General features: G+C 47.9%; 1 protein-coding gene across 1 annotated transcript in view; it reads left to right on the top strand.

Moving 5' to 3' along the window:
• The window catches only part of LOC113409490 (CLIP-associating protein 2-like), a 271,704-nt gene that overhangs the window by 36,242 nt on the left and 211,742 nt on the right, over positions 1-23,720 (top strand). The window contains exon 7 of the mRNA XM_029914215.1: positions 16,138-16,208. Within this exon, the coding sequence (XP_029770075.1) occupies positions 16,138-16,208 (71 nt within the window). The remainder of the gene's footprint in view (positions 1-16,137; positions 16,209-23,720) is intronic.

Here is a 23,720-nt window from a genome sequence, read left to right as displayed (position 1 = left end):
GATGTGTCAATTGCTTCTGTAAGGAAGACATTCCCTTCTTCTGTTGTCACACACGCACATACAACAGGATCATTGTGGACATTGCTCCACCTGTCAAGAGTCAGGTTAACAATTTTACCCTCTAGACCTTTTGCACACTGCTCAATTTCTCTTTCATACGCTTTATCCAGCAGTTTGCCTGCAACATCTGCTCCGTTGTGTGGACTGTATCCTGGTCTTAATGACTGAACCATGTTAATGAAGTGTGGGTTCTCAATCATACGGAAAGGAGAGTTGGTTGCATAAACAAACCGGACAATTTTTTCATCAATTACCTCCTTTTTGTAATATGCTGGTTCTTATCACAAACTTATCTATGGTTGTTTCTCGATGATGGAGATTTTTTTTTTTCTTTTTGCTACAGGTAATATACTGTGACATACATGATGTGACTGAAACACTATAATTGGCAGATAACTCTGAAACTATAGAAAACGATGGTGATCTTGAAGGTGGATAGTCTTCAGAATCCTGTATGTTGAGGGTGGATTCTTCTAAACAAAATAAGTCAATGCAGTTATTTAATTATTACCACCATACTGCTCATTTAGTATTACTCATTGCATTCACTAACACTCAGTACTACTTTAAAGGTGAAATTGTAAAAGGAAGATCTGCCTATTTCAGCTATTTATTTTTTATCACAACTGCATCTAAAATGATAGTAACATAGAGTAACAACTATATTTTTTTTCTCAAACATGAGAATTCAAGAATAGTCCAGAAGGAAGACAGGCAGTACTTAAGAAGTATGAAATAAAAAAGTTTACCAACCTGAAGATCCTGCATGTTCAGATGTTCCTTTCATCATCTTCAATGCAGCTTCCTCCTGAGAAGGAACACTTCTCATGATGTTGTTTCATTCGGGCAACCGGGCCTTGCATTTCTTCGTTGTACTGTTTGCATTTTGCACGCATGCCTGTCTTACCCACAGGTAGAGGAACTTCATTAAAATATTCCCAAATTGGGACTGTTTTATGGCCTGCTGCCATTATAGGTTTTCCCTTCTAGTGAGAGAATGGTATGGTAGATCTCAAATCAATGAAGGCTACACTCAGAAAGACCTCTGGAATATGCTGCTCAAACAGTTTCACTTTTGTTTCTACTGCCTGTCCCTCCCTTCTCACATTTATCTCCAGACTTCTTCTCCTTGTCCAGCTCTATTCCGCCCCCAACAATCTTCTATTCATTGAACTTTTTGAAACTTTGCACTTTTAAAGAGAGGTAAGGGATTGACACTATGTACACAAATTTGCAGAGGGACAATTCGTCTCTTCGTTCTTGGCTTGCTTGCTGTTAACAAGCATGTTATCTCTGGAGACACAAATACACAGTTTGAGAACTGCAAAACTAAGCATCTCTGATGGTATCTTCTAGACTGAGCACTGAGTCCCATTGGGTAGATGGAAAGATTAACCTAAATAATCTATACAGAAGCCCCTGGAACCCCATAAGATTGGGTCCTTAATCCATGAACTATTGGAACTCATTTACAAAACTTTTCTTAAACATGACATGACTATATTGTCTCATACTATAGAATTAAAATTTATAATCCCTATTCCATGATGATATCTTTGAGCTATAATGTATCTTAATTAAAACTATCTTTAGATAGGGTTTTCCCTCAAAAAACATTTTATCAAAAAAATCACATTTAAATAAAATCAGATTTTTTTTTTTTAAACATTGATTTTTATCCACCCTGGAATTGGTTATAGTAACATTAGCATGTGAACTTATTTTCTATGCTAGAAATATAGACGACAAATAAGCAGCATATAGATGATAAAGGGAAAGACCTATGTAAAATGCAAGAGGTGACAATAATTGACCTTTCAGCACTGAAGTATTTAATTACATCTTACTTGGCAAGAGTTGCTACCATATCTAGGATAAATTTTCATTCCACTATAGCCTGCCAGAGGTGAAATTAGGGATATTTCAAGGCTTGTCTATGTGGGGATATTAATCAACAGAATTATAGCAGTATAATTATTACCCTGGAGTGGCGCCTCTATGGCGCGGTATAAGGGGCACTGCATACTCCCCCCACCCTCAGTTCCTTCTTGCCGCCAGTGAAGGTGTGTCGGAACTGCTCTGCTCCAGCTTGGCTCCAGCTTCCCTTTTGAACTCTTGTTCATTCATAGTTAGTAGTACCTCTAGTTAAAGTAGTTTAGTTTAGTGCGCCCAGGTCGGGGCATACCCCGGGCTTTAAGTCATGCGACACTTGCAGGCGGCCGATGCCAGTGAGTGATCTGCATGTGGACTGTTTACGCTGTCTTGGGGAAACCCATCTCAGCAATCACTGCAAGATTTGCAGCTCTTTCATGCCTTGGACCAAGAAGGAAAGGGACATTTGGCTCCGAGCCATTCTCATGGAGTCGACGTTGACCCCGACTCTGGTGCACTGCTCCGAGTCGGCACCTAGTACCGCGGCGGCATGCCAAAAAGGCTAAGAAGAGGTCTTCTCCGCCGAGACACCGGAGCAAGACCAGGGGAGAAACTAGGCCCACGTTGAGCAGTTCTCGATCCCCGTTCAATTTGTGGGGCTCTCTGCCCAAATTCGAGGACTCCCTCCAGGAGCATGACAAGAAGGAGTTCAAGGCTCTGGTGGCGAAGGGTACAGCAGCTGACAGGGTGACCCTTCAGGCAGCATCAGATGCCACGGATATGACCGCAAGGTCTATGGCCTTCGCGGTGTCCATGAGGAGGGCATCGTGGCTCCTGCTGTCTGGGCTATCCAGTGAGGCGCAGAACTCCTTGCAGGACGTTCCGTTCGATGGCAAGGCCCTGTTTGCGGAACAGATGGACGTGAAATTGCACGGCCTGAAAGATTCCCGCACAACGCTTACGACCCTTGGCCTCTATGTCCCAGCTCCGGCCAGGACCAAGTTTAAGCCTCAGCAGGCTCCCACCCAGACCACCCACTCTAAATATGAGCCTCCTTATAAAAAATCAAGGGACTATCAGAAACGCCCACAGAGGCAGTCCCGGTCTGCCCCCCAACCAGGGCCATCCAAGGGCAAAGAGGCAGGAAAATGTCAGTTTTGACGGGATGCCCAGGGCGACTTACCAGTTCCTACCAAGGATCAACCCACAATAAAGCTTCCTTTCTCCAGCCAGTTGTGTGCTTTTCTCCCAGAGTGGTCGTGGCTGACCTTGAACCAATGGGTCCTCAACACTGTCTCCTGGGGCTACACCCTCCAGTTTACCTCTACCCCGCCCAACCACCCTCCGTCCCCGTCCCTCCTTGGGGACCCCTCTCACGAGGCCCTGCTCAAGCAGGAGGTGGGGCGGCTCCTTGGCCTAGGAGCAGTGGAAGTGGTGCCAGCGGAGTTCAGACACAGGGGTTTCTACTTCCGCTACTTCCTTACCCAAAGTGGGGCTCAGGCCCATTCTGGACCTGCGAGGCCTAAACCAGTACATGGTAAAGCTCAAGTTTCACATGTTCTCTCTGGCCTCCATCACCCCCTCCCTGGATCCTAGGGACTGGTACGCCGCCCTTGATCTGCAGGACGTGTACTTCCACATTCATATATTCGAGGGGCACAGACGTTTCCTCCGTTTCACGGTTGGGCAGGAACACTACCAATTTACAGTCCTCCCGTTTGGCCTGTCCACTGCTCCCAGGGTATTCACAAAGTGCATGTCTGTGGTAGCAACCTACCTTAGACGTTGTGGGGTTCAGATCTTCCCCATCTCGACGACTGGCTGGTCAAGGACAGCTCCAGGTCGCAGGTGCGGGATCACGTGGCACTCCTCCTGTCCACGTCCGCCACTCTGGGCCTGTTGGTAAACGACACCAAGTCCATGTTAGTCCCGGTGCAGCGCATAGAGTTTATTGGGGCAGTCCTGGACGAGACATTGGCCAGGACCTCTCTCCCACTGGACAGATTCAAGACCCTAAAAGGGCTCATCGACACAGTCACAAGGTTCCCCGTGACCACAGCCAGCGCATGCGTCCAGCTTCTGGGTCACATGTTGGCGTGCACATACGTGGTTCGCCACACCAGACTCAGGATGAGGCTCCTCCAGCTCTGGCCTCTGTGTTCTCCCAGTCCAGAGACAGGATGGATAAAGTCCTCACTGTGCCCGAACCAGTGATCGCCTCCCTAAAATGGTGGTCCTCCCTCTCCGAGGAACATGCTCCATGGGGTCCTGTTCAGGGGCAGACCCCCATCAGTGGAGCTGGTGTCCGATGCATCAGACCTGGGGTGGGGATCCCATTTGGGGAACGTTCAGACCCAAGGTCTGTTGTCCGTGCAGGACCTTGCCCTGCATATAAATGTCAAGGAGCTCAGGGCAGTCTGTCTGACATACGTGGCCTTCCGCTCGCACCTGGAGGCAGAGTGGTCAGGGTTCTCACGGACAACATGGCCTCGATGTTTTACATGAACAGGCAAGGTAGGGCCAAACACATTTTCCAGCAGGACACTCCCTGAATAGACCTATTTGCAAACAGGTACAACAGAAAGTGTCAGCAGTTCTGCTCCCTACAAGGCCACAGTATGGGTTCCATCACAGGTGCCTTCTTGCTGCCTTGAACGGGGCAGTTTTGTTATGCTTTTCCACCTATCCTGCTCATGCACAAAGTGCTGCTAAAGATTAAGTGAGACCAGGCCTGGGGTATTGTGATAGCCCCGGCACGGCCCCACCAACACTGATTTGCCACTCTACTAGACGTTTCAGTGGTGACTCCAGTCCCATTTCTGTTGCACTCAGACCTGATCTCCCACCTGAGCTCCTTTCATCTGATGGCCTGGAAGCTTCATGGCTCAGTCTCAGAGAGCCTGCTTGCTCAGAGCAAGTTTGTAAGGTTCTATTAGGTAGTAGAATGTCCTCCACCAGAGCTACTTACCTTTTGAAATGAAAGCGGTTCTCGGTCTGGGCATCCCAATGTTGAGTCTCGCCGATGCGTTAATCCATATTAAAAATTCAGTATTCCACCGGAAACAGCAAAACTTAGCAATCTCCTCTGTCAAGATACACCTGGCAGCAATATCAGCTTTCCACCCTCAGATGGATAACCAATCTGTTTTTTCAAATTACAGATTCCTCAAAGGCTTAGAAAGGTTATACCTTCAAGTAAGGAAGCCGGTTCCTCCTTGGGACCTGAACCTGGTCGTGTCAAAACTTGTGGGACCACTGTTTGAGCCTTTAGCAATGTGCTGCTGCTTATGCCTCTCCTGGAAAGTGGTTTTCTTAGGGTACATCTACAGTACGAAATTAATTTGAAGTTATTTTATTCTAATTTCCAGAATTGAGTTTACATTCGATGTTGTGTCCCCACTAAAGCGCGTGAATTCGGTGGAGTGCGTCCACAATACCGAGGCTAGCATTGAATGGCGGAGCGTTGCACTGTAGTGGCTATCTCACAGTTCCCGCAGTCTCTGCTGCCCATTGGAATTGTGGGTTAAGTTCCCAATGTATGATGGGGCAAAAACATTCTCGCGTGTTTTTCTGGGTGTGTGCTGTCACTTGCTCCTCCCTTTGTGAAAGCTACGGCAGACGCCATGCTGCCAGCAGACGGTGCAGCACGGTGCACTGCCTGTCTCCTGGTATGTTGAATCCACTTCAAATGTCCCCTCCTCTTTCATCTAACCATTTCCCGCCATTTCTTGGCCATCATGAATAGAGCCGCACAGCTTCCGCCGCTTTCTCCAGATTGTCTCTCCTGGGCTCCCATGGAAGCTACAGAAGAGAACAATTCCATGCTGTTTCTCGGCCATCGTGAACAGAGCCACACAGACAATCTGGAGAAAGCGGTGGAAGCTGTCCTGGGCTCCCATGGAAGCTACAGAAGACAACAATTTAGCGCCTTTTATCAGCCATCTTGAACCAAAGAGCTCATTTCGCGCCCTTTTTCAAGGATTACCCGTGCAGGCGCCATTGCGCGGCAAACATGGAGCGCGCTCAGATCTCTGCTGCAGTTTTGACCATTGTAAATACCTCGCACATTATCCAGCAGTATGTTCAGTACCTGCAAAACTGGGCGAGGAAGCGACGACAGTGCGATTACTGTACTGATGAGGACGTGGACACAGACGTTCCTAGATGCACGGCATGTGGCGATTGGGAGATCATGGTGGCATTGGGCCACGTTCATGCTGTGGAACGCCGATTCTGGGCCCGGGAAACAAGCACAGACTGGTGGGACCCCGCATAGTGTTGCAGGTCTGGGATGATTCCCAGTGGCTGCGAAACTTTCATACGCATAGGGCCACTTTCATGGAACTTTGTGACTTGCTGTCCCCTGCCCTGAAGCGCAAAGACACCAAAATGAGAGCAGCCCTCACAGTTGAGAAGCGAGTGGCCATAGCACTGTGGAAATTTGCAACGCCCGACAGCTACCGGTCAGTCAGGAATCAGTTTGGAGTGGGCAAATCTACTGTAGGGGTGCTGTGCTGCAAGTAGCCAACGCAATCATTGACCAGCTGCTATCAAGGGTAGTGACTTTGGGAAATGTGCAGACCACTGTGGATGGCTTTAATGCGCTGGGGTTCCCTAACTGCGGTGGGGCGATGGAACGCATATCCCCATCTTGGCCCCAGCACACCGTGGCGGCCAGTACATAAACCGCAAGGGGTACTTTTCCATGGTGCTGCAAGCACTGGTGGATCACAAGGAACGTTTCACTGACATCAACATGGGATGGCCGGGAAAGGTGCATGATGCTCGCATCTTCAGGAACTCTGGTCTGTTTGTACAGCTGCAGGAAGGGACTTACTTCCCAGACCAGAAAATAACCGTTGGGGATGTTGAAATGCCTATAGTTATCCTCGGGGACCCAGCCTACCCCTTAATGCCATGGCTCATGAAGCCGTACACAGGCACCCTGGACAGTAGTAAGGAGCAGTTCAACTATAGGCTGAGCAAGTGCAGAATGGTGGTAGAGTGTGCTTTTGGACGTTTGAAAGGGCGCTGGTGCCGTTTACTGACTCGGTTAGATCTCAGCACAACCAATATTCCAATTGTAATTGCTGCTTGTTGTGTGCTCCACAATATCTGTGAGAGTAAGGGGGAGACTTTTATGGCGGGGTGGGAGGTTAAGGCAACTCGCCTGGCGGCCTATTTCGCACAGCCAGACAACAGGGCGATTAGAAGAGCACAGCAGGGTGCGCTGCGCATCAGAGAAGCTTTGAAAGCCAGTTTCATGACTGGCCAGGGTATGGTGTGACAGTTGTTTGTTTCTCTTGAAGTTACCCGCACCCTATATATATGAAAGAAAATAAAATCAAAATTGTTTAAAAACTGTTCTTTATTATTTGATGCACAACGCATTGAGAGAAATTAGAAGATAGACTGGGGGAGGGTGGGGGTTGGGTTAGGGAGGTGGAGGAGGAGGGAAGGACAAGTCCAGAAACCAAATCAAAAGTTCGCATATGCCAGCTTTCTGGTGCTTGGGCGATCCTCTGGGGTTGAGTATGTGGATCCCTGTAGCCTCCCCCCTCGTGTTCTTGGGCGTCTGGGTGAGGAGGCTATGGAACTTGAGGGGGAGGGAGTTTGATTATACAGGGGCTGCAGCGGCAGTTTGCCTCCATGCATTCAGCTGGGCCCTATCAGCGTAGGAGGACTGCATGAGCTCGGCGAACATGTCGTCCTGAGTTCGTTTTTCCGCCTTCTAATCTGGACCAGCCTCTGGGACGGAGTAGATAGGGGCCGTGTTGAAACATTTGCACCTGCAGGAGGAGAAAAAGGGAGGGTAGTATTTTAAAAAATACATTGCAGAGAACAAAGGGGACACTTTGGTATGAGTAAGCCATCACACCCGAACGGGCAACAGAATTCATCTTGTAGGCAGCCCCTAAGGGCACGCGTGGTTCTGCTGCTTCTACATTGATTTCAATGCTTTCAAACTGCTGGGCCCCCTTTCTCACAGCAAGCAATGCCTGGTGGGTTTGCCATATAAAAGGAGGGCCTGCAGGCTCTCTGGGATGATCACTGCACACAACAAACCCCCGCCCCCACCACGTGGCTCCGATGAGGCTCAGAGCAGGGATGAGCCCTTTACACTAAACGCGAACAACCCAGCGTGACTGGGTTCCCCCCTCATGGCGTGGCTCCGATCAGGCTTTCACTCACCAGAAGTACCTTCTCCAGGGTCATGGACCAGGAGCCCGCCTTGGGAGTGAGAGGAGGCTATTGGATCCAGCATTAAGATTAGTTCCTGGCTAGGGGTGAAAACATTGCCCACTTGCTGCCCATGCACTGTCCTCCTTTTCGTCCTCCAATGTCTCTTCCTTCTCGCTCCGTGCAACTCCCCCCTTGCAGGTGTCCACGGACAGTGGTGGAGTAGCGGTGGCCATCACCCCCCATAATTGCATGGAGCTCACGGTAAAAGCGGAATGTATGGGGCTGTGACCCAGAGCGCCCGTTTGCCTCCCTGGCTTTTTGGTACACTTATCTGAGCCAAGGAGCTCAGGCATCTCCTCAGTCAGCTCCTTGAGTATACTAGGATGCATTTCATCAGGCCCTGGTGACTTGAACACATCTAATTTGTCTAAGTAACTTGTTACTTGTTCGTTCCCTATTTTAGCCTCTGATCCTACCTCATTTTGACTGGCATTCACTGTTAGATGTCCAGTCACCAGCAACCTTCTTGATGAAAACTGAAACAAAGCCATTAAGCACCTCTGCCATTTCCACATTTTCTGTTAGTTCTTCTCCCCCCCCCCCCCCCCACATTGAGTAACGGGCCTACTCTGTCCTTGGTCTTCCTCTTGCTTCTAATGTATTTGTAGAATGTTTTCTTGTTACCCTTTATGTCTCTAGCTAGTGTGATCTCGTTTTGTGCTTTGGCCTTTCTAATTTTGTCCCTACATACTTGTGTTTTGTTTATATTAATCTTTTGTAATTTGACCTAGTTTCCACTTTTGGTAGGACTTTTTTGATTTTTAGCCAGGCTGGTCTCTTGCCATACTTGCTATCTTTCCTACACGGTGGGATAGTTTGGTCTTGTTCCCTTAATAATGTCTCTGAAAAACTGCCAACTGTCTACATTGGAGTTTTCTGGAAAGAAGGAACTGAGGGAACGTGTGTTTGGCTGGGTGCTTTATACCGGTGCTAATAGTGTGCGGCAGCATAGGGCACTGAGTGAAAAATTTCTAGCGACTATGTGCAAGGTGCATGCATACCAGAGTGGAATGGATATGTGCAACACATCTCTGAGAAGAACAGCTACAAAAGATTAATAAACCGTTTTTTTCTGGAAATAGTTGAATTGGAGAGGATAGGGTTTCTGAATTCTGCAAGGGTTGTAGATGGCACCCACATCTCTGTACTTTGCCCACCAAAAGGGGCGAGTGAATGTGTGAACCAAAAAGTTACTGTTCATTCACTCTGCAAGGCTTGATGGACTACAGAGGCAGATTCAGGAGTATCAATGTGGGAAACATGGAAAAGGTTCACGATGCAAGGGTGCTGAGATCAAGATTGTACTTGAGGGAAGAAAAGACTTTATTCCTCAGAAATGATGTGATTTTCTGCAATGTATGTGCCATCAGTTACTTTTAGGAACAGATGTGTGGGGTCCCCCACTTAGCTCATGAAACCACACGCCAACATCTGCAACCCCGGAAAAGGGGAATTCAGCTACTAGCTGCAGAATGGGTCATTGAGTGCATGTTTGGTAGGCTGAAAGCTCATTGGCGCTGCTTGTGTGTCCATGTGTATGCCACTGTGGCCAGCGTTGTTTGTGTAATTGTTGCATGCTGTGTGCTATATAACGTTTGGTAGGGTCAAGGAGAGTATTGCTATCCAGAGTGGGCGCAGGACAGATCTGGTTTACAAAATTTGTATAGACAGCTGGATTCCACCCGCATGCACACCGGTCGCGGTTCCCAACATGCAAGGGAAATCCAGGATGCCATATATGCACATACCTTGGAAAAACAGAGAGGCAGAAGGTGGCACGCTGTGCATCTGCTTGGCACATCGTTGTGGGGCTAAATATATTTGTGACGGTTTTGTTCCCCTGTAACGGACAGTCATTAACCATTCATTCCTCTGACTGTTAACTACGGCTGTCAAGCGATTAAAAAATTAATCACGATTAATCGCACGATTAAACAACAATAGAATACCATTTTAAATATTTTTGGATGTTTTCTACATTTTCAAATATTGATTTAAATTACAACACAATACAAAGTGTACAGTGCTCACTTTATATTTATTTTTATTACAAATATTTGCACTGTAAAAAACAAAAGAAATCGTATTTTTCAGTTCACCTAATACAAATACTGTCATGCAAACTCTTTATCATGAAAGTTGAACTTACAAATATAGAATTATGTACAAAAAACTGCATTCAAAAACAAAACAATGTAAAACTTTAGAGCCTACAAGTCCACTCAGTCCTACTTCTTGGTCAGCCAGATCGCTCAGACAAACAAGGTTTTTTTACATTTGCAGGAGATAATGCTGCCAGCTTCTTGTTTACAATGTCACCTGAAAGTGAGAACAGGCGTTCGCATGCAACGCTGGCTACAACAGTGCTAAGATATTTACGTGCCAGATGTGCTAAAAATTCATATGTCCCTTCATACTTCAACCACCATTCCAGAGGACATGCGTCTATACTGATGACGGATTCACTCGATAACGCTCCAAAGCAGGGTGGACTGATGTATGTTCATTTTCATCATTTGAGTCCGATGCCATCAGCAGAAGGTTGATCGGCATCCCAAGTTCCCCCTGAAGGTGGTCTCAGAATTCCACCTCAACCAGTATGTTCCCATTCTGGTCTTCCATCCTAAGCTGCGCGCCATCCCTGCGGACAGGGCTCTTCACTCCTTTGATGTCTGCCACACGTGGGCTTTCTTCCTGCATGGAAGTCGAGCCTTTCTCTGCCAGACTGTTTTGTTGCCGTTGCTGACCGCTCCAAGGGCCAAGCCCTCCCCTCCTAACGAATCTCAAAATGGGTCTCATGCTGCATCCGTGATTGCTATAGGCTATCCAACACCCCTGCCACCCACTGGAATTACGGGGGGCGCTCAATGCAGGCGCAGACAGCCACATCTGCCTCCCTTGTGGACATCTCCTTGCAGGCCATCTGCTGGGCAGCAATGTGGCGTTCCATACATACTTTCACAACCCATTACATCAGTAGTTCTCAACCTGCGGCCCAGTCAGCACATAGCTGTGGCCCATGTGACACCCTCAGGGCCATACAGGTAGTATATATATTGTGTGGATGCTGACCACATAACACAATAGAGAGCTGCATATGCAGTCCACAATGGTAAATAAGTGGAAAACCACTGCATTATGCCATCGCCGAAGGGACAGTGGAAGACACTGCAATAGGCCGTGCCATACTACAGGCTGCACTCCTCCTTGCATCCTTGCACCCACCTCCATGCTGAGTACTCCTTGCCCATGTTTGGAATACATATAGGAACCATTACTCTAAGAAGAAGAGGAGATTACTTACCTGTAACGGAAGTTCTTCAAGATGTGGGGTCCCAATTTGTATTCCAATACCCACCCTCTGTTCCTGTCTGCTGGGTGGTAAATGGGTGACTGAAGAGGTGTTGACCTGCACAGCCTAATATAACCTCACCAGAGACATGAGGCGATGAATGATGTATGCATGGGTCAGTGACCATTGCTATGAAAATCTTCCGTGTCTGGCACATGGCGCCTACGTGCACCCACATTTGGAATAAAAATAGGGACCACACATCTCAAAGACCCTCCAGTTACAGATAAGTAACCCCATCTTCCAAGTACATCTTACAGCAGGGAGGGGCTCTTCCCAAACCCGTTGTTTATGCAAAACTATTTTCAAGTACCCATCCATGGTCCAGTCAGGAAAAGACAATGGTGTACCGTTAGAGTTATTGGGAAAACGTTGAAACAATTTGTTACTAAAAAGAAACCACTAGTCTTGGAAAACTAGGAGAGGAGGGAATTTCTTCCATGCTGAATCGCTATAGTCTGAGAGAAAGGGGAAAAAAACTGCAGACCCTTGAAAGAGAAGAGGTTTGAAGTGAAGAACATAGAGAGAAAGAGAGGGCCAACATTTACACAGGGTGCTGTCTGTGAAACACTGTATCCCTTTTATGAGAGGGGTCCATTGGGAAACTGTTCAGAGGCAATAGATAACTTATATTAAAAAAGGGAATTTAGCGAATATCGAAGTGTAAACCCTGATGTTACATCTGTTTTGGTTTTCTGTGTAACTTGTATGCGTTTGTTTTTCATTACTATTTCATCTTTGAATACAATTTTTCTGTTAAATAAAACTTTGGTTTATTTTTACTCCCAAGTAGCCCTTTGTTGTGCAAACAGTATGGATTATATGTGCCAAAGTGAACTGATAACTGGGGGCAGGTTTCACTCCTTCAGGGATGACGAACCAGAGCGGAAAAGTCAGAGTGTTGGTAGTTAAGAACTTGAGGTAGACGGGTTTGGGAAGACTCAGACTGGAAGGGCTGTTGAGGTCATCCTGCAAGGCGTAACTGGGCTGGTGAAAGCCAGGGTCAGACCTTTATGCTTGTAGGTTTGTTACTGGTGTCAGGGCTTTGAGTCATAGTAGTGTAGCATTAAGTCATCCTAGATTATAGGGCTATAAGTGACAGAACCCCTTACTGGTTTCACTGATCCCCAAAATGTCTCACTGGTACACCAGAAACTTGCTGAAATATGCTTATGGGACTGGGAGGCAATTCAACTGGAAGTTGACTATAATCTAAGATAGCATACAGAGTTTCCATAGGAATGGAAAAGTGAACCACGAACACCGCTGGACCCCCCTCCCCCCCCCAGCCCGCTGGCATCGCTGTGGTCTCCGGCCCTTGTGTCCAGCTAACAGCAGTGGAAAGAATAAGACCCAGCACAGCTTTATTTCATTCCCTGAAGTTTCAGGTCAGAACTATGAGCCCCACACCTCTCCGCAGCAAAGCAACACTGCACTTGTATTTATGCAACCGATGGACTAGATCTTTTCCCCACCCCTGTTTCTCCTAGTTTGTGCAGCATGGCTCAGTGTGGGGGGAGGTCAGACAGCAAGGACAAGGAAGGTAAAAATTTTTATAATCTTCCAAGGAAGAGAGGACGGCTGTGATGTTCTTTGGACATCCGAAGGGTTTCCTTTCCCTTCCTGAACCTCCCTCTCAACCACACCTTCCACTTCCGTGCAGCTCCCTTTTGTAAGGAGACATTAAGACCAGTGAGAGAGGGGAGGAGCACATACACTGTGTAGTCTTCCAATGAAGAAGAGAGAGCTGTTAATTTCTACAACCAACTATACATTTTCTACAACTATGCTATACCCAACAAGGACTTTTCTAAACCCACTTCCTCCCTTCCCTTGGCATGCATGGCCCCCCAAATTTTTGTTGCCTATGTACTGGCCAGGAAATGTACAGATACAAATGAAATGATTGTTCCATATATTGTATAGCTTTTGCCAAATGTGTAATAGTGGGAACTTAATTTTATTGATATATAGCATTGTCTTACTCAGAGACCATTAAGGGTTGAGTGGAGTGAGGGCTGGGCTTAAAATCAGGAGTGTGGCATTGTAGCAAGAGGAGATATTGGTGAGAGGGAGGCACTCCATTGTAATTTACCAGCTTTGGGTTCTGGCTCCTGCTGCAGCTCGGGGTCCTCCTGAGGTTTGTCCAGGTGTTGGGAGGGGCTTGCTCTACTGGCTCCTTCGAGTAGAGGTATAGAATGACATGCTCTTTTTCTGGAGCTTCTTCCTTGGACCCTTCTGCTTCCTCACCCTAGCCCTTACCGGCTTCCTTTCAGACAGTAAAACCAGCAGGATTAAGGAAGGGATTGTGAGCCACTTCTGTCTCTGTACTGGGAGCCCTTGAGAGCACCTGGTTCAGCACATTATAGAATGGGCACATATGAGGATCTCTCTTGGAGTGACTGAGTCTTTTGTCCTCCAGTATAGAAGCCTCAGGTGCTTCATGTGTTTTTGTCAGTAGGTGGAATACGGTAGGTGCCTACCATGAAATTTACCCAGTACAGATAAATGTTCCTGCTGCTCTGGATGAAGTTGTGGAGGGCAATGTACTCCTGCCATACACAGTTCAGGACCTGGGTGTGGGTGAAGGACCAGGCGACTAGTCTCGGAACAGGATGCATGTTCATCTGTAGTGAGCTAAAGAGTAAAAGACCTTTCTGAAGTGGTCAGTGCAGTTCACTACTGCTGGTGACAATGGGCAGACAGGGACTTTTATAGATTGGGTAAGGGGCCAGGCAGGAAAGGGTTCCCTGCATTGTGTGAATGTGGGTGGAGGACTGTTGAAACTTGGGATCTGCTACATGCCTCTTTCTCCCACACTGGCACAGGTACAGGACTGCCACAGCTGAGGCATGTACTTACCCATCAGGTGTACTAGCTTACTGCCCTCTATTCACCTTACTCCCTTCTACTCACATGCTCCTGGGGTTGAGATTTGACATTAAGGGGATTATGGCACAACCAGGTGTATGGACAAGTGTACAGTCACTAGTGTAGATGTAGCCTAATTATTCTATGCTCTATTCTTTTTGTAAAAGGTTGACATATTATACGGATATATTCCAAGCCCGGAAAATGTAAATATTATTTTAATTATTTTATATTCAACTGCAGTTGCCATCCATTGCTTTCAGGTTTGTCTGTTTCAGTAATACATAGATGCAAGTACATCTTACCTCATAGCACTCAGGGATAAATGAGGAATATGGACGATATTAACTGAATACAGTAAAAGCTTTGTTATCTGGCATGTTGGGGCAATGGGGGGGTCCTAAGTCAAAAATTCCGGTTAATTAATAGGGAGGGAATTTGGGTGTGGGAGGGGGCTCGGGGCAGGCGGTTGGGGCGTGGGAGGGGGTGTGGGGTACCAGATCTGGGTGGCGCTCACCTCGGGCAGGTCCCTGCAAGCGGCGACATGTCCCTGCTGCTCCTATTTGGAGGTGTGGCTAGGCAGCTCTGCTTGCTGCCTCCACCCACAGGTGCTGCCCCCACAGCTCCCATTGGTCTTGGTTCCTAGCCAATGGGAGCTGCGGAGCCAGTGCTCAGGACTGGAGCAGTGCACCTCCGTCTAGGAATAGTAGGGACATGTTGCTGCTTGCAGGGAGCTGTCCAAGGTGAGCACCACCCGGATACGGCACCCTGAAACCTCTCCTGCGCACCAACCCCCTGTCCTGAGCCCCCTCCTGCACCCAAACTCCCTCCCAGAGTGTACGCCCCGCATCCCCTCCCACACTCTCAACCCCTCGGGGCCGTTCCTCCACCTAGGAGCAGTAGGGACATGTTGCCGCTTCTGGGGAACTACGCAGAGCCGGATAGGGAGCCTACCGGCCCCACGCCAACCGGATTATAAACTGGGCTTTCAATGAAGATCAGAAATGCCGGTGTATAGAAGTTTCCGGTTGGTAAAGTGTCAGATAACACAGCTTTTACTGTAGTTTCTTTTACTGTCTATTTACATGCACTTAGAGTACTCAGCATATTTCTGTTTGTTTTAGTAATCATACATAAAATATTGTTACCTTTTACTTTAATAAGAGAAAAAGGTTTAGTATGTTTTGAAAGTGAAATATAACTACTTTTTTCCTGCTACTTGAAAGCAAAACTACTCTTAAGAACAGTAGCTTTATTAAAATAAAACAGAGATTTTGACAAATCTGGTAATTGCCGCCAAACAAATTCAATCTTATCCTTAATTTTTTTACAATATACCCACTACTTTACTTTTTAGAGCTTTACATAAATATGGTGGTATGTTCACATAAAGCATAGTGTATGCCATTAATATAAATGTAAGTAGTAATAGACTTCTGTTTTTTTAAATCATGTTAATTGTAATATACAATTTTATTAATTGCTAAGTGAATTTTGTTTTTGTTAGAATATATGGAATTTATTCAAGAGGAAAAGTCGTTCAGACATTGTTTCCATAGATTTCTAATGGCTGGAATAATAAACAGCTTGAGTTTCAACCATTCGTCTATAAATCTGCTCATGAAGAAAACACAGCTAGAACTGAGTTGGAGTTTAGTTTTTATTTTTCATTTTGGGGGTTGGGGAAATATCCCTACTTATTCACAGATGTTAAAATTGATCTTTGCCCTTATTTCCAGGTTACAAGCAATATTTGCAAAATTTGATGAAGTGAGAGACTCTGGAAATATGATTTTAAGTAACATCAGTGGTAAGTATGCAACTATATATTGCTATTCAAAGTCGGAGGTTAATGAAACTCACATCTAACCTTCATTAAGCACTGTAATCTGTTTTGTGGAACTACTAGCATTACAAAAGTGAAGTTCACGTTAATCTGTTTTAAAATATGCATTTAAGCCACAATCTGAATGTTCCACATTAGTGTAATTCTAACAAATGCTTACTCTCTCATATACTGATGGTCTTTTCTTGAAGTCATTAAGTCATATCCTTTTCTGCACAGCACTCTTGTACCCCACTATGTGAATGACTAAAATATCTTGCAGTGATTGCTATGATTTCATTACTTACATCTCTGCACCATTGCAGTGTGAAGTTTTGCAGCACCACTGAAGCAATTAGGTCCTCAAAATATGTTCAGAATAGTTACTTTTGTGCTCAGTAAGGGGTAATGAGGAGGTTTCAGAAAAGCTATCTAAATAAGTGTGTATGATTCCTTATTAGATTTTCATACATTACATATATTTAAGTTAGATCATGTCTCTCTCCAGGAATTAAACGTAAATATATTGACAGTTTTTTTCTTAAAAAAAAAATATTTGAGTGTCTATAAACAATTGAAAGAGCATTTTGAAACTGTTGTAGCTATTAGAAAACTTGATGTGGGTTGAAGTAAGGACTCTGATCTTACTCAAGTTCACTGTACTAGCAAATTTACTTCACTAGATTTTTTTTTTTTAACTTGTTAGTTTTGATGCAGTTCACTGAAGAAAACTGTTGTGCATTGAATTCCTGTTGTAAATTCCCCATTGTGGTTCTAGTATAGTATTTGGTTGTAGTGAAAGAACAGAAACATCACTCATTATTTTAATTAATAAATTACTTTGAGCTTTGTGTTTTAAGTGAAAGCCAATTATAAAAATTAATACTGCAACTAAAAAGGTGCTGCGTCAGTGACTTCAATAAGACTGCTTTCTGTAGCTTTCATCATTTTTTCTTGTTGTCTCAGATGTAAGAAAATCCAGATTTACATTTATAGGATTTTTCTGATTGTTGTTTTTTGAGACACATCTAGATTGCCTTAAAAGCGCATTCTATTATAATTTTAAAAAGTAGAGAAATTAGAGTTAATGTCACCCTGTTTTATTACATATAAATGCATTTTCCAAAAATTAGTATTGTGATACAGCAGGGCCAGGGAGCATGGGAGGGTGGTCGAGGGGAGATATACAAGCCCTAGGCTAATTAAGGTGTGGTTCCCTATAGACTAGGAAAGGTTACTACAGATTAATTGGAGCACCTGTAGTCAATTAAGGCCCTGTCAGGAACCTAATAAAACCCCCCTGCTTCAGGCAGTCAGGGTGGTACAAAGAAGGAGAGAGGACTGGAGTTTGTAGGTGTGTTGCTGAGATTTGAAAGACCAGAGAACTGGAGGAAGGGAGACCCTGCCCCAGCAGGGTAGGGAGACTACCTCCCACACAGTCAAGGACCAAGGATAACCCTACCCAAGGGGGAAGAGGGTAAGAAACCCGTAGGGGTTGAGAGGAGCTGGGGCTCAGAGTGAGGAGCAAGCCTAAACCCCTTCCCCGCTTCCCTCCTCTACTACCTTCCCGGGCCACTAGCGGGGCCCTTGGTGCCTGAAGACCAGGGCAAGGGGTGGTGTCCTAGCCCCCCGCCAAGAAAAGCACGGGACTCACCATACCAATCCTACGAACCAAGTTTCTTTTGTCCTCTAAACAGTAAAATTTGGTGGACACTGTACTAGACAAAAGGCTAGAATGGCCACATTTTGGGAGGGCACTAGGACGTCTGGGATATGGATGGTTGGACTTGGGCCTGTATAATGCAGTGTAGAAGCTGGAGATGCAGATTGAGAAATGAGTGTAGATGTTGAAGCCTCAGGTTAACAAACCCATGGTCTGCTAATTTGAGTTCTATTAACCCTGGGCTTACATTGCAGTGTATACATAACCTTAGGGCAGTGGTTCTCAATCTGTGGCCCATGGGCTGCTTGCAGCCCAGTCAGGATACAGCTGCGTCCATGTGACATTCTCAGGGCCATATAGGTAATATTGGATGTGGCCCGCAATGATAAATAGGTTGAGAACCACTGCCTTAGGGTATGTCTACACAGCAGTATGCCCCTGTCCTGACTCGTGTGCATGTGGGCGTACATTAGCCAAGCCCACTTCTGAGATTCCATGTTACAAAGTGGGTGGGTGAGGAAGGTGCATATCATAGCTAAACACGTGCTCTTCCCCATACACCCACCCGAGCACACCAGCTCAGGTTCAGCTCACCTCTTACGTGGATTTGAGTGTGGATTGGGGGGGGGGGGGTGTGTAGGAGACATTGGGCATGCAACACAACCCACTGCAAGCATGCATTGTAGATGTACCATGATACTGCGCTCGTTATTGGACTCTTGTATTCTGAGCTTTGCCTCCATCTTTTTATCTGACTTTAAGCAGGTTGCTTAACATCTCTGAATCTTGGTTATCTTATCTGTAAAACGCAGGTGTTCTTCGAGTGCTTGTTCATGTCAATTCCAATTAGGTGTGCGCGTGCTGTGTTTTCCCCCTAGCAGTATGTCGGGTTGGCTCAGGCACCTTCTGGGGTCGCACCTGTAGGGTGCTGGATATAGGGCCCTGCTGACCCACCACCTCCTCAGTTCCTTCTTACCACCTGTGATGGTTAGCCAGAATGCTCGCTCTTGCTTTGGCAAGCGTGTCTATAGCAGTTGAAGTTTCATTCTTTTATATAGTTAGTTTACATAGTAGTTAGTAGTTTTACATACAAGTTTCATTTGGGGGTTTCCCTCCACTTTCTTCCCAGTAACGGGGCATGCCTCAATCTCTGGGTTTTAAACCCTGCGAAGCTTCTGGCCAGCTTATGCCCAAGAGTGACCCCCATTCTTCTTCTTTAAAGTATTTGGGGTAAGCTCATCAAAAAGAATGATGCAAAATTTGCAGAAGTTTCTGTCCAAGGACACAGAAGGGGAGAGATCAGCGTCTCAAGTTAATACTCATGGAGGCAGCTCTCCATCTGCAATTGGACCCTGAGTTGATGGAGCCAACCCCAAGCATCTCATCATCGGTGCGGAGTGCACTGGCACCGCCGGCGCACGAATCGGCGTCAAGGAAGACTTGAGTAGAGACCCTCGGCACCGTCAGGACAGGGCCGGCACTGCTCACATTCACCAGTACCTCATAAGAAAGAGACCTGAAAGGGGTTGCTCCTCTATGCCCAGAGGGGCGCAGAAGGAGCCCACCGCCGTGAGACCCACGTTGGGCCGCGCGACTTCGATCTTGGCTTCAGGGGTCACGTTGACTCCTGCCCCTACATGGGACTGGTCGAGTCCAGGCCCCCATCTTTCACCGGTCAGTGAGGGCCATGACCTATGGATGCCATCCATTCTGGAGGCATTCGAGATGGCGAGAGACCTTATCGCCTTCACGGTGCTGCCCCCTGTCCAAGACAGGACAGGACATGAGACCCCGGTGCAGTCCAGGGGCAAACCCACAATGATTCTGCGCCTGTTGCCATCCCCTCGACCCCAGTCTCCAGTGCCATCGATAAGCACGCACATGGTGGAGCCTCGCTGGTCCCCTAGCCCTGGATGACGCTCTCCAGAATCAAGTGGCACTGCTCCTCCCTGGTCCTCCTATAGAGAGTCCTCGGAATTGAAGCGGAGTCCTTCCAGATCCAGGAGGAGCAGGAGCTCCAGTTCGGACAGGCGGAGACACCTTCAGCCAGCACCGTGGCCATCAGTGGCAGTCCCCTGCTCAGTGGCCTTTTCAGACCCCTTGGGCTTTCCACCAGAACCTATGGTTCTACTCGAGGTCAGCTTCCATGGCGTCGGCTACCTTTGTTGCTCCACTATCCCAGCGTGACCAGGGTATTACCGCACCCGGCACCGAAGCACTCGGTGACACCTACGCCGATACCAGTGTCCACATTGACAGCACCGGCACTGACTGTGCCGGCTCTGGCACCAGGGGCCGCGCCAGAACAGCAAGTGCCCTGAGATCCCCTCGGTGCCAAGGGCAGGGAACAGGACCCGCTTGTAGCCAGGACCTCGTCCTCTTCTTCGCCCGATAAGGTGATTGGCAGGCCCCTTCCCTGGAGGATAGAAGAGTGCTCCAACAACAACTCAGGAGGCTGGCACAGAACATTGGCAATCCAGGCTGAGGAGGTGGATGCAGCATCGGACCCTATGGTCCACATCTTGGCCCCTTTGGGCCCCTCCTGTGGTGCTCTGCCACTTATTAAAACAATTAGTGACACCACTAAAACTCTCTGGCAGACCCCTGCCTCTTTGCCGCCAACAGCAAAGAGAAATGAGCGGAAGTAGTTTGTTCCCTCTAGAGCAGTGGTCACCAACCCATCAATCGCGATCAACTGGTCGATCTTGGGGAGTCTCCCGGTTGATTGTGATGTCCGGCCACGGCAATGCAGCGGGACTGCCGCCAAGGCAGGCTCCCTGCCTGCCATGGCCCTACGCCGCTCCCGGAAGCAGTCAGCACTCCCCATGGCAAGGGTCTCCATGCGTTGCTCCTGTGTGCAAGTACCAACCCCGCAGCACCCATTGGCCAGGAATCTGGAACTGTGGCCAATGGGAGCTTTGGGGGCGGTGCCTGCAGACAGGGGTAGTGCGCAGAGCCACGTGTCCCCATCTCTCCCTGCCGCAGGGGCGTGTTGGCCCCTTCCGGGAGCAGTGTGAGGCCGAGGCAGGCAGGGAGCCTGCCTTAGCCTTGTTGCGCTGCCCACCGGGAGCTGCCTGAGGTAAGTGCTGCCTGGTGGGAGGCCACACCCCAGCCCTGAGCCCCCTCCCGGAGCCAGCACCCCTTACTTCCTCCTGCACCCTGACCTTGCTGCCCCAGCCTTGACCCCATAACCCCTCCTGTACCTCTGCCCCAGCCCTGACCCCGCTCCCAGAGCCAGCACCCCCTCATACACCCCAACTCTGCCCCAGCCCAGAGCCCCCTCCTGCACCCAAACACCCTCCCAGAGTTTGCTCCCCATACCCCCTCCTACACCCCAACCCCCTGCCCCAGGCTCAGCCCAGAGCTCCCTCCCTCACTGCGAACCCCTCAGCCCCAGCCCAGAGCCCACACCGCCTCCCCAACCCCCTGCCCCAGCCTGGTGAAAGTGGGTGAGGGTGGGGGTGAGCGAGCGACGGAAAGAGGGGAGGATGGAGTGGGCGGGGCCTCAGGAAATGGGCAGGATAAATCCTTAGTTGCCTTTAAATTCAAAAAGTGATTTTGGGCGTGAAAAGGTTGGAGACCACTTCTCTAGAGGCTACGAGTATCTCTATACCCACCCACCCCACCGGCAATGTTCCCTCTAATTTTTTTCATCCATGCGTGGAATAAATTTTATGTGCACCAAGGTATGTCTGGATGTGCATTACCAGTAGAAACAGAAAACCTAGATATAATGTATATTTTTAAAAAGTTACCGTAGGGATAATTATTCCAGCCAGGACGGGTTAGGCATTTTAGAACTCACTATTCAAAATTAAATGTAAGTGTAAGAGAAATAAAAAATATGAAATGAATAGACCAGTCAAAACACTAAAATAACACACTTTGAAAGAATAAAATTACAGAGAATATATGTGCATTGCAGGAAGTACCAAGAAGAAACAACAATAATACAAGTATGTGTTGGAAGGTGAGTATGAAAGAGACTGTGTGTGTGCGCGCGCGAGACCCAGAAACAGTGTGTGTGTGTGTGTGTGTGTGTGTGTGACTGAGACTGTGTGCGCGCGCTGCTGGGGAAATCTCAGAAACAGTGCACTATCTCTTTAAGAAAGGCGCTCAGTCACTCACTGTTCACCACAGCAGCTCTGAGTCCGGAGCCAGGCTGTACCCTCTCCCCTGCTCTGCAGAGATGTGGTTCAGGGGCAGAGGGGAAGGACACACTGACATCAGCACTCTCCTCTTCCCCCCTACCTCCCCCACTCCCCCGCTGTGCACAGCCAGCAGGAAAGTCCTGGGAGCAGCTGCAGGACAGAGCAACGTGGGGGGGAGGGGCACCTGAACACATGCTGCTGGCATGTGAATCGCCAACGCCCATCTCCAAAAAAATCGTGAAGCAAAAAAATTGGACCTCCTTGGGAGGAAAATGTATTCGACTGTGGAGCTCCAGCTCCGTATATCTAACCACCAGGCTGTCCTCGGCAGGTACAACTACACCTCCTGCGGAGCGATGGCCAAGTTCGTGGAGCTGTTAACAGAGGACTCTAGGGTGGAGTTTTCCTCGCTCATGGAGGAAGGGTAACTGGTTGCCCGTGCCTCGCTGCAGGCAGCCCTTGATGTGGCTGACTCAGTGTGCCACAATGTGGCCTCAGGGATAGCCATGAGAAGGAGCTCCTGGCTGCAGGTCTCTGGGCTCCCTTACGAAGTCCAGCAGACGATACAGGACCTCCCCTTTGAGGGTTCGGCCCTGTTTTCAGAGAAAACAGACTCACGGCTCCATAGCCTGAAGGACTCGGGCCACTCTCCAGTCCCTTCGCCTTCATACTCCAGCTAATTAAAGGAAACACTTTTAGCTGCAGTCCCTGCCTCGTTTTTACCAGCAGCAAAATAGGCAAGACTTCTTCCACAGGTGGAATAGAAACAATAGAAGGAGGCCTCACACTTTGTCAGGCCAGGGCTCTGGTCAGACAAAGCAGTCCTCTGGCTAGAAGCAGAACTTTTGAAGATGCGCCCGGGGGCGACACACCAGTCTGGACACTGGATCCATCCCGCCTTACCTTTTTGTGCCAGCTGTCCCCTTTCTACCCTGTGTGGGCCCGTATTACATCGGATTGCTGGGTACTCTGCATGGTAGAAAGGGGAGAGTCCCTCCAATTCTCTACCCTTCTGCCCTTCCACCCCTGCTTCCCCGTCCCTCTTCAGTGACCCTTCACACGAGCAGCTCCTCACATCGGAGGTGCACTTGCTCCCAACGCTGGGGGCAGTGGAAGAGTTTCCTCAGGAGCTGAGGGGCAAGGACTTCTATTCCCGGTATTTCTTAATACCAAAAGTGACCTCAGACCCATCCTAGACCTGCAACATCTCAACCGGTTCATGAAGAAACTGAAGTTTTGCATGGTCTCTTCGGTCTCCATTATCCCTTCCTTGGATCCAGGGACTGACATGCTGCCCTCGACTTGAAGGACGCTTACTTTCATATTTCAATCACGCCGTCCCACAGAAGGTACCTCAGGCTCGTGGTGAACCACAATCATTATCAGTTCACAGTCATCCTGTTCGGCCTGTCGGTGGGTCCTCAAGTATTTATCAAATGCATGCAAGCGTCGTGTTGAAATCTTCCATACCTTGATGACTGGCTAATCAAGGGCTGCTCCAGGGCGCACGTGCAGGCACAAGTCAGCTTCATAAGGGCTACTTTAGATGACCTGGGTCTTCTGAATGTACAAAAGTCAACCTTATCCTCTGTGCAGCGGATAGAGTTTATAGGGGCGGTATTGGACTCTACACAGGCCAGGGCATGCCTCCTGGAATCGTGATTGCGGTCCCCGGGCTACATC

Source organism: Terrapene carolina, unplaced genomic scaffold (assembly GCF_002925995.2).
Source record: "Terrapene carolina triunguis isolate 2854851 unplaced genomic scaffold, T_m_triunguis-2.0 Scaffold33715, whole genome shotgun sequence".
Taxonomy (NCBI): domain Eukaryota; kingdom Metazoa; phylum Chordata; order Testudines; family Emydidae; genus Terrapene; species Terrapene triunguis.
Note: the sequence above shows the minus strand (reverse complement) of the source record. Positions and strands in the feature narration are given on the sequence as shown.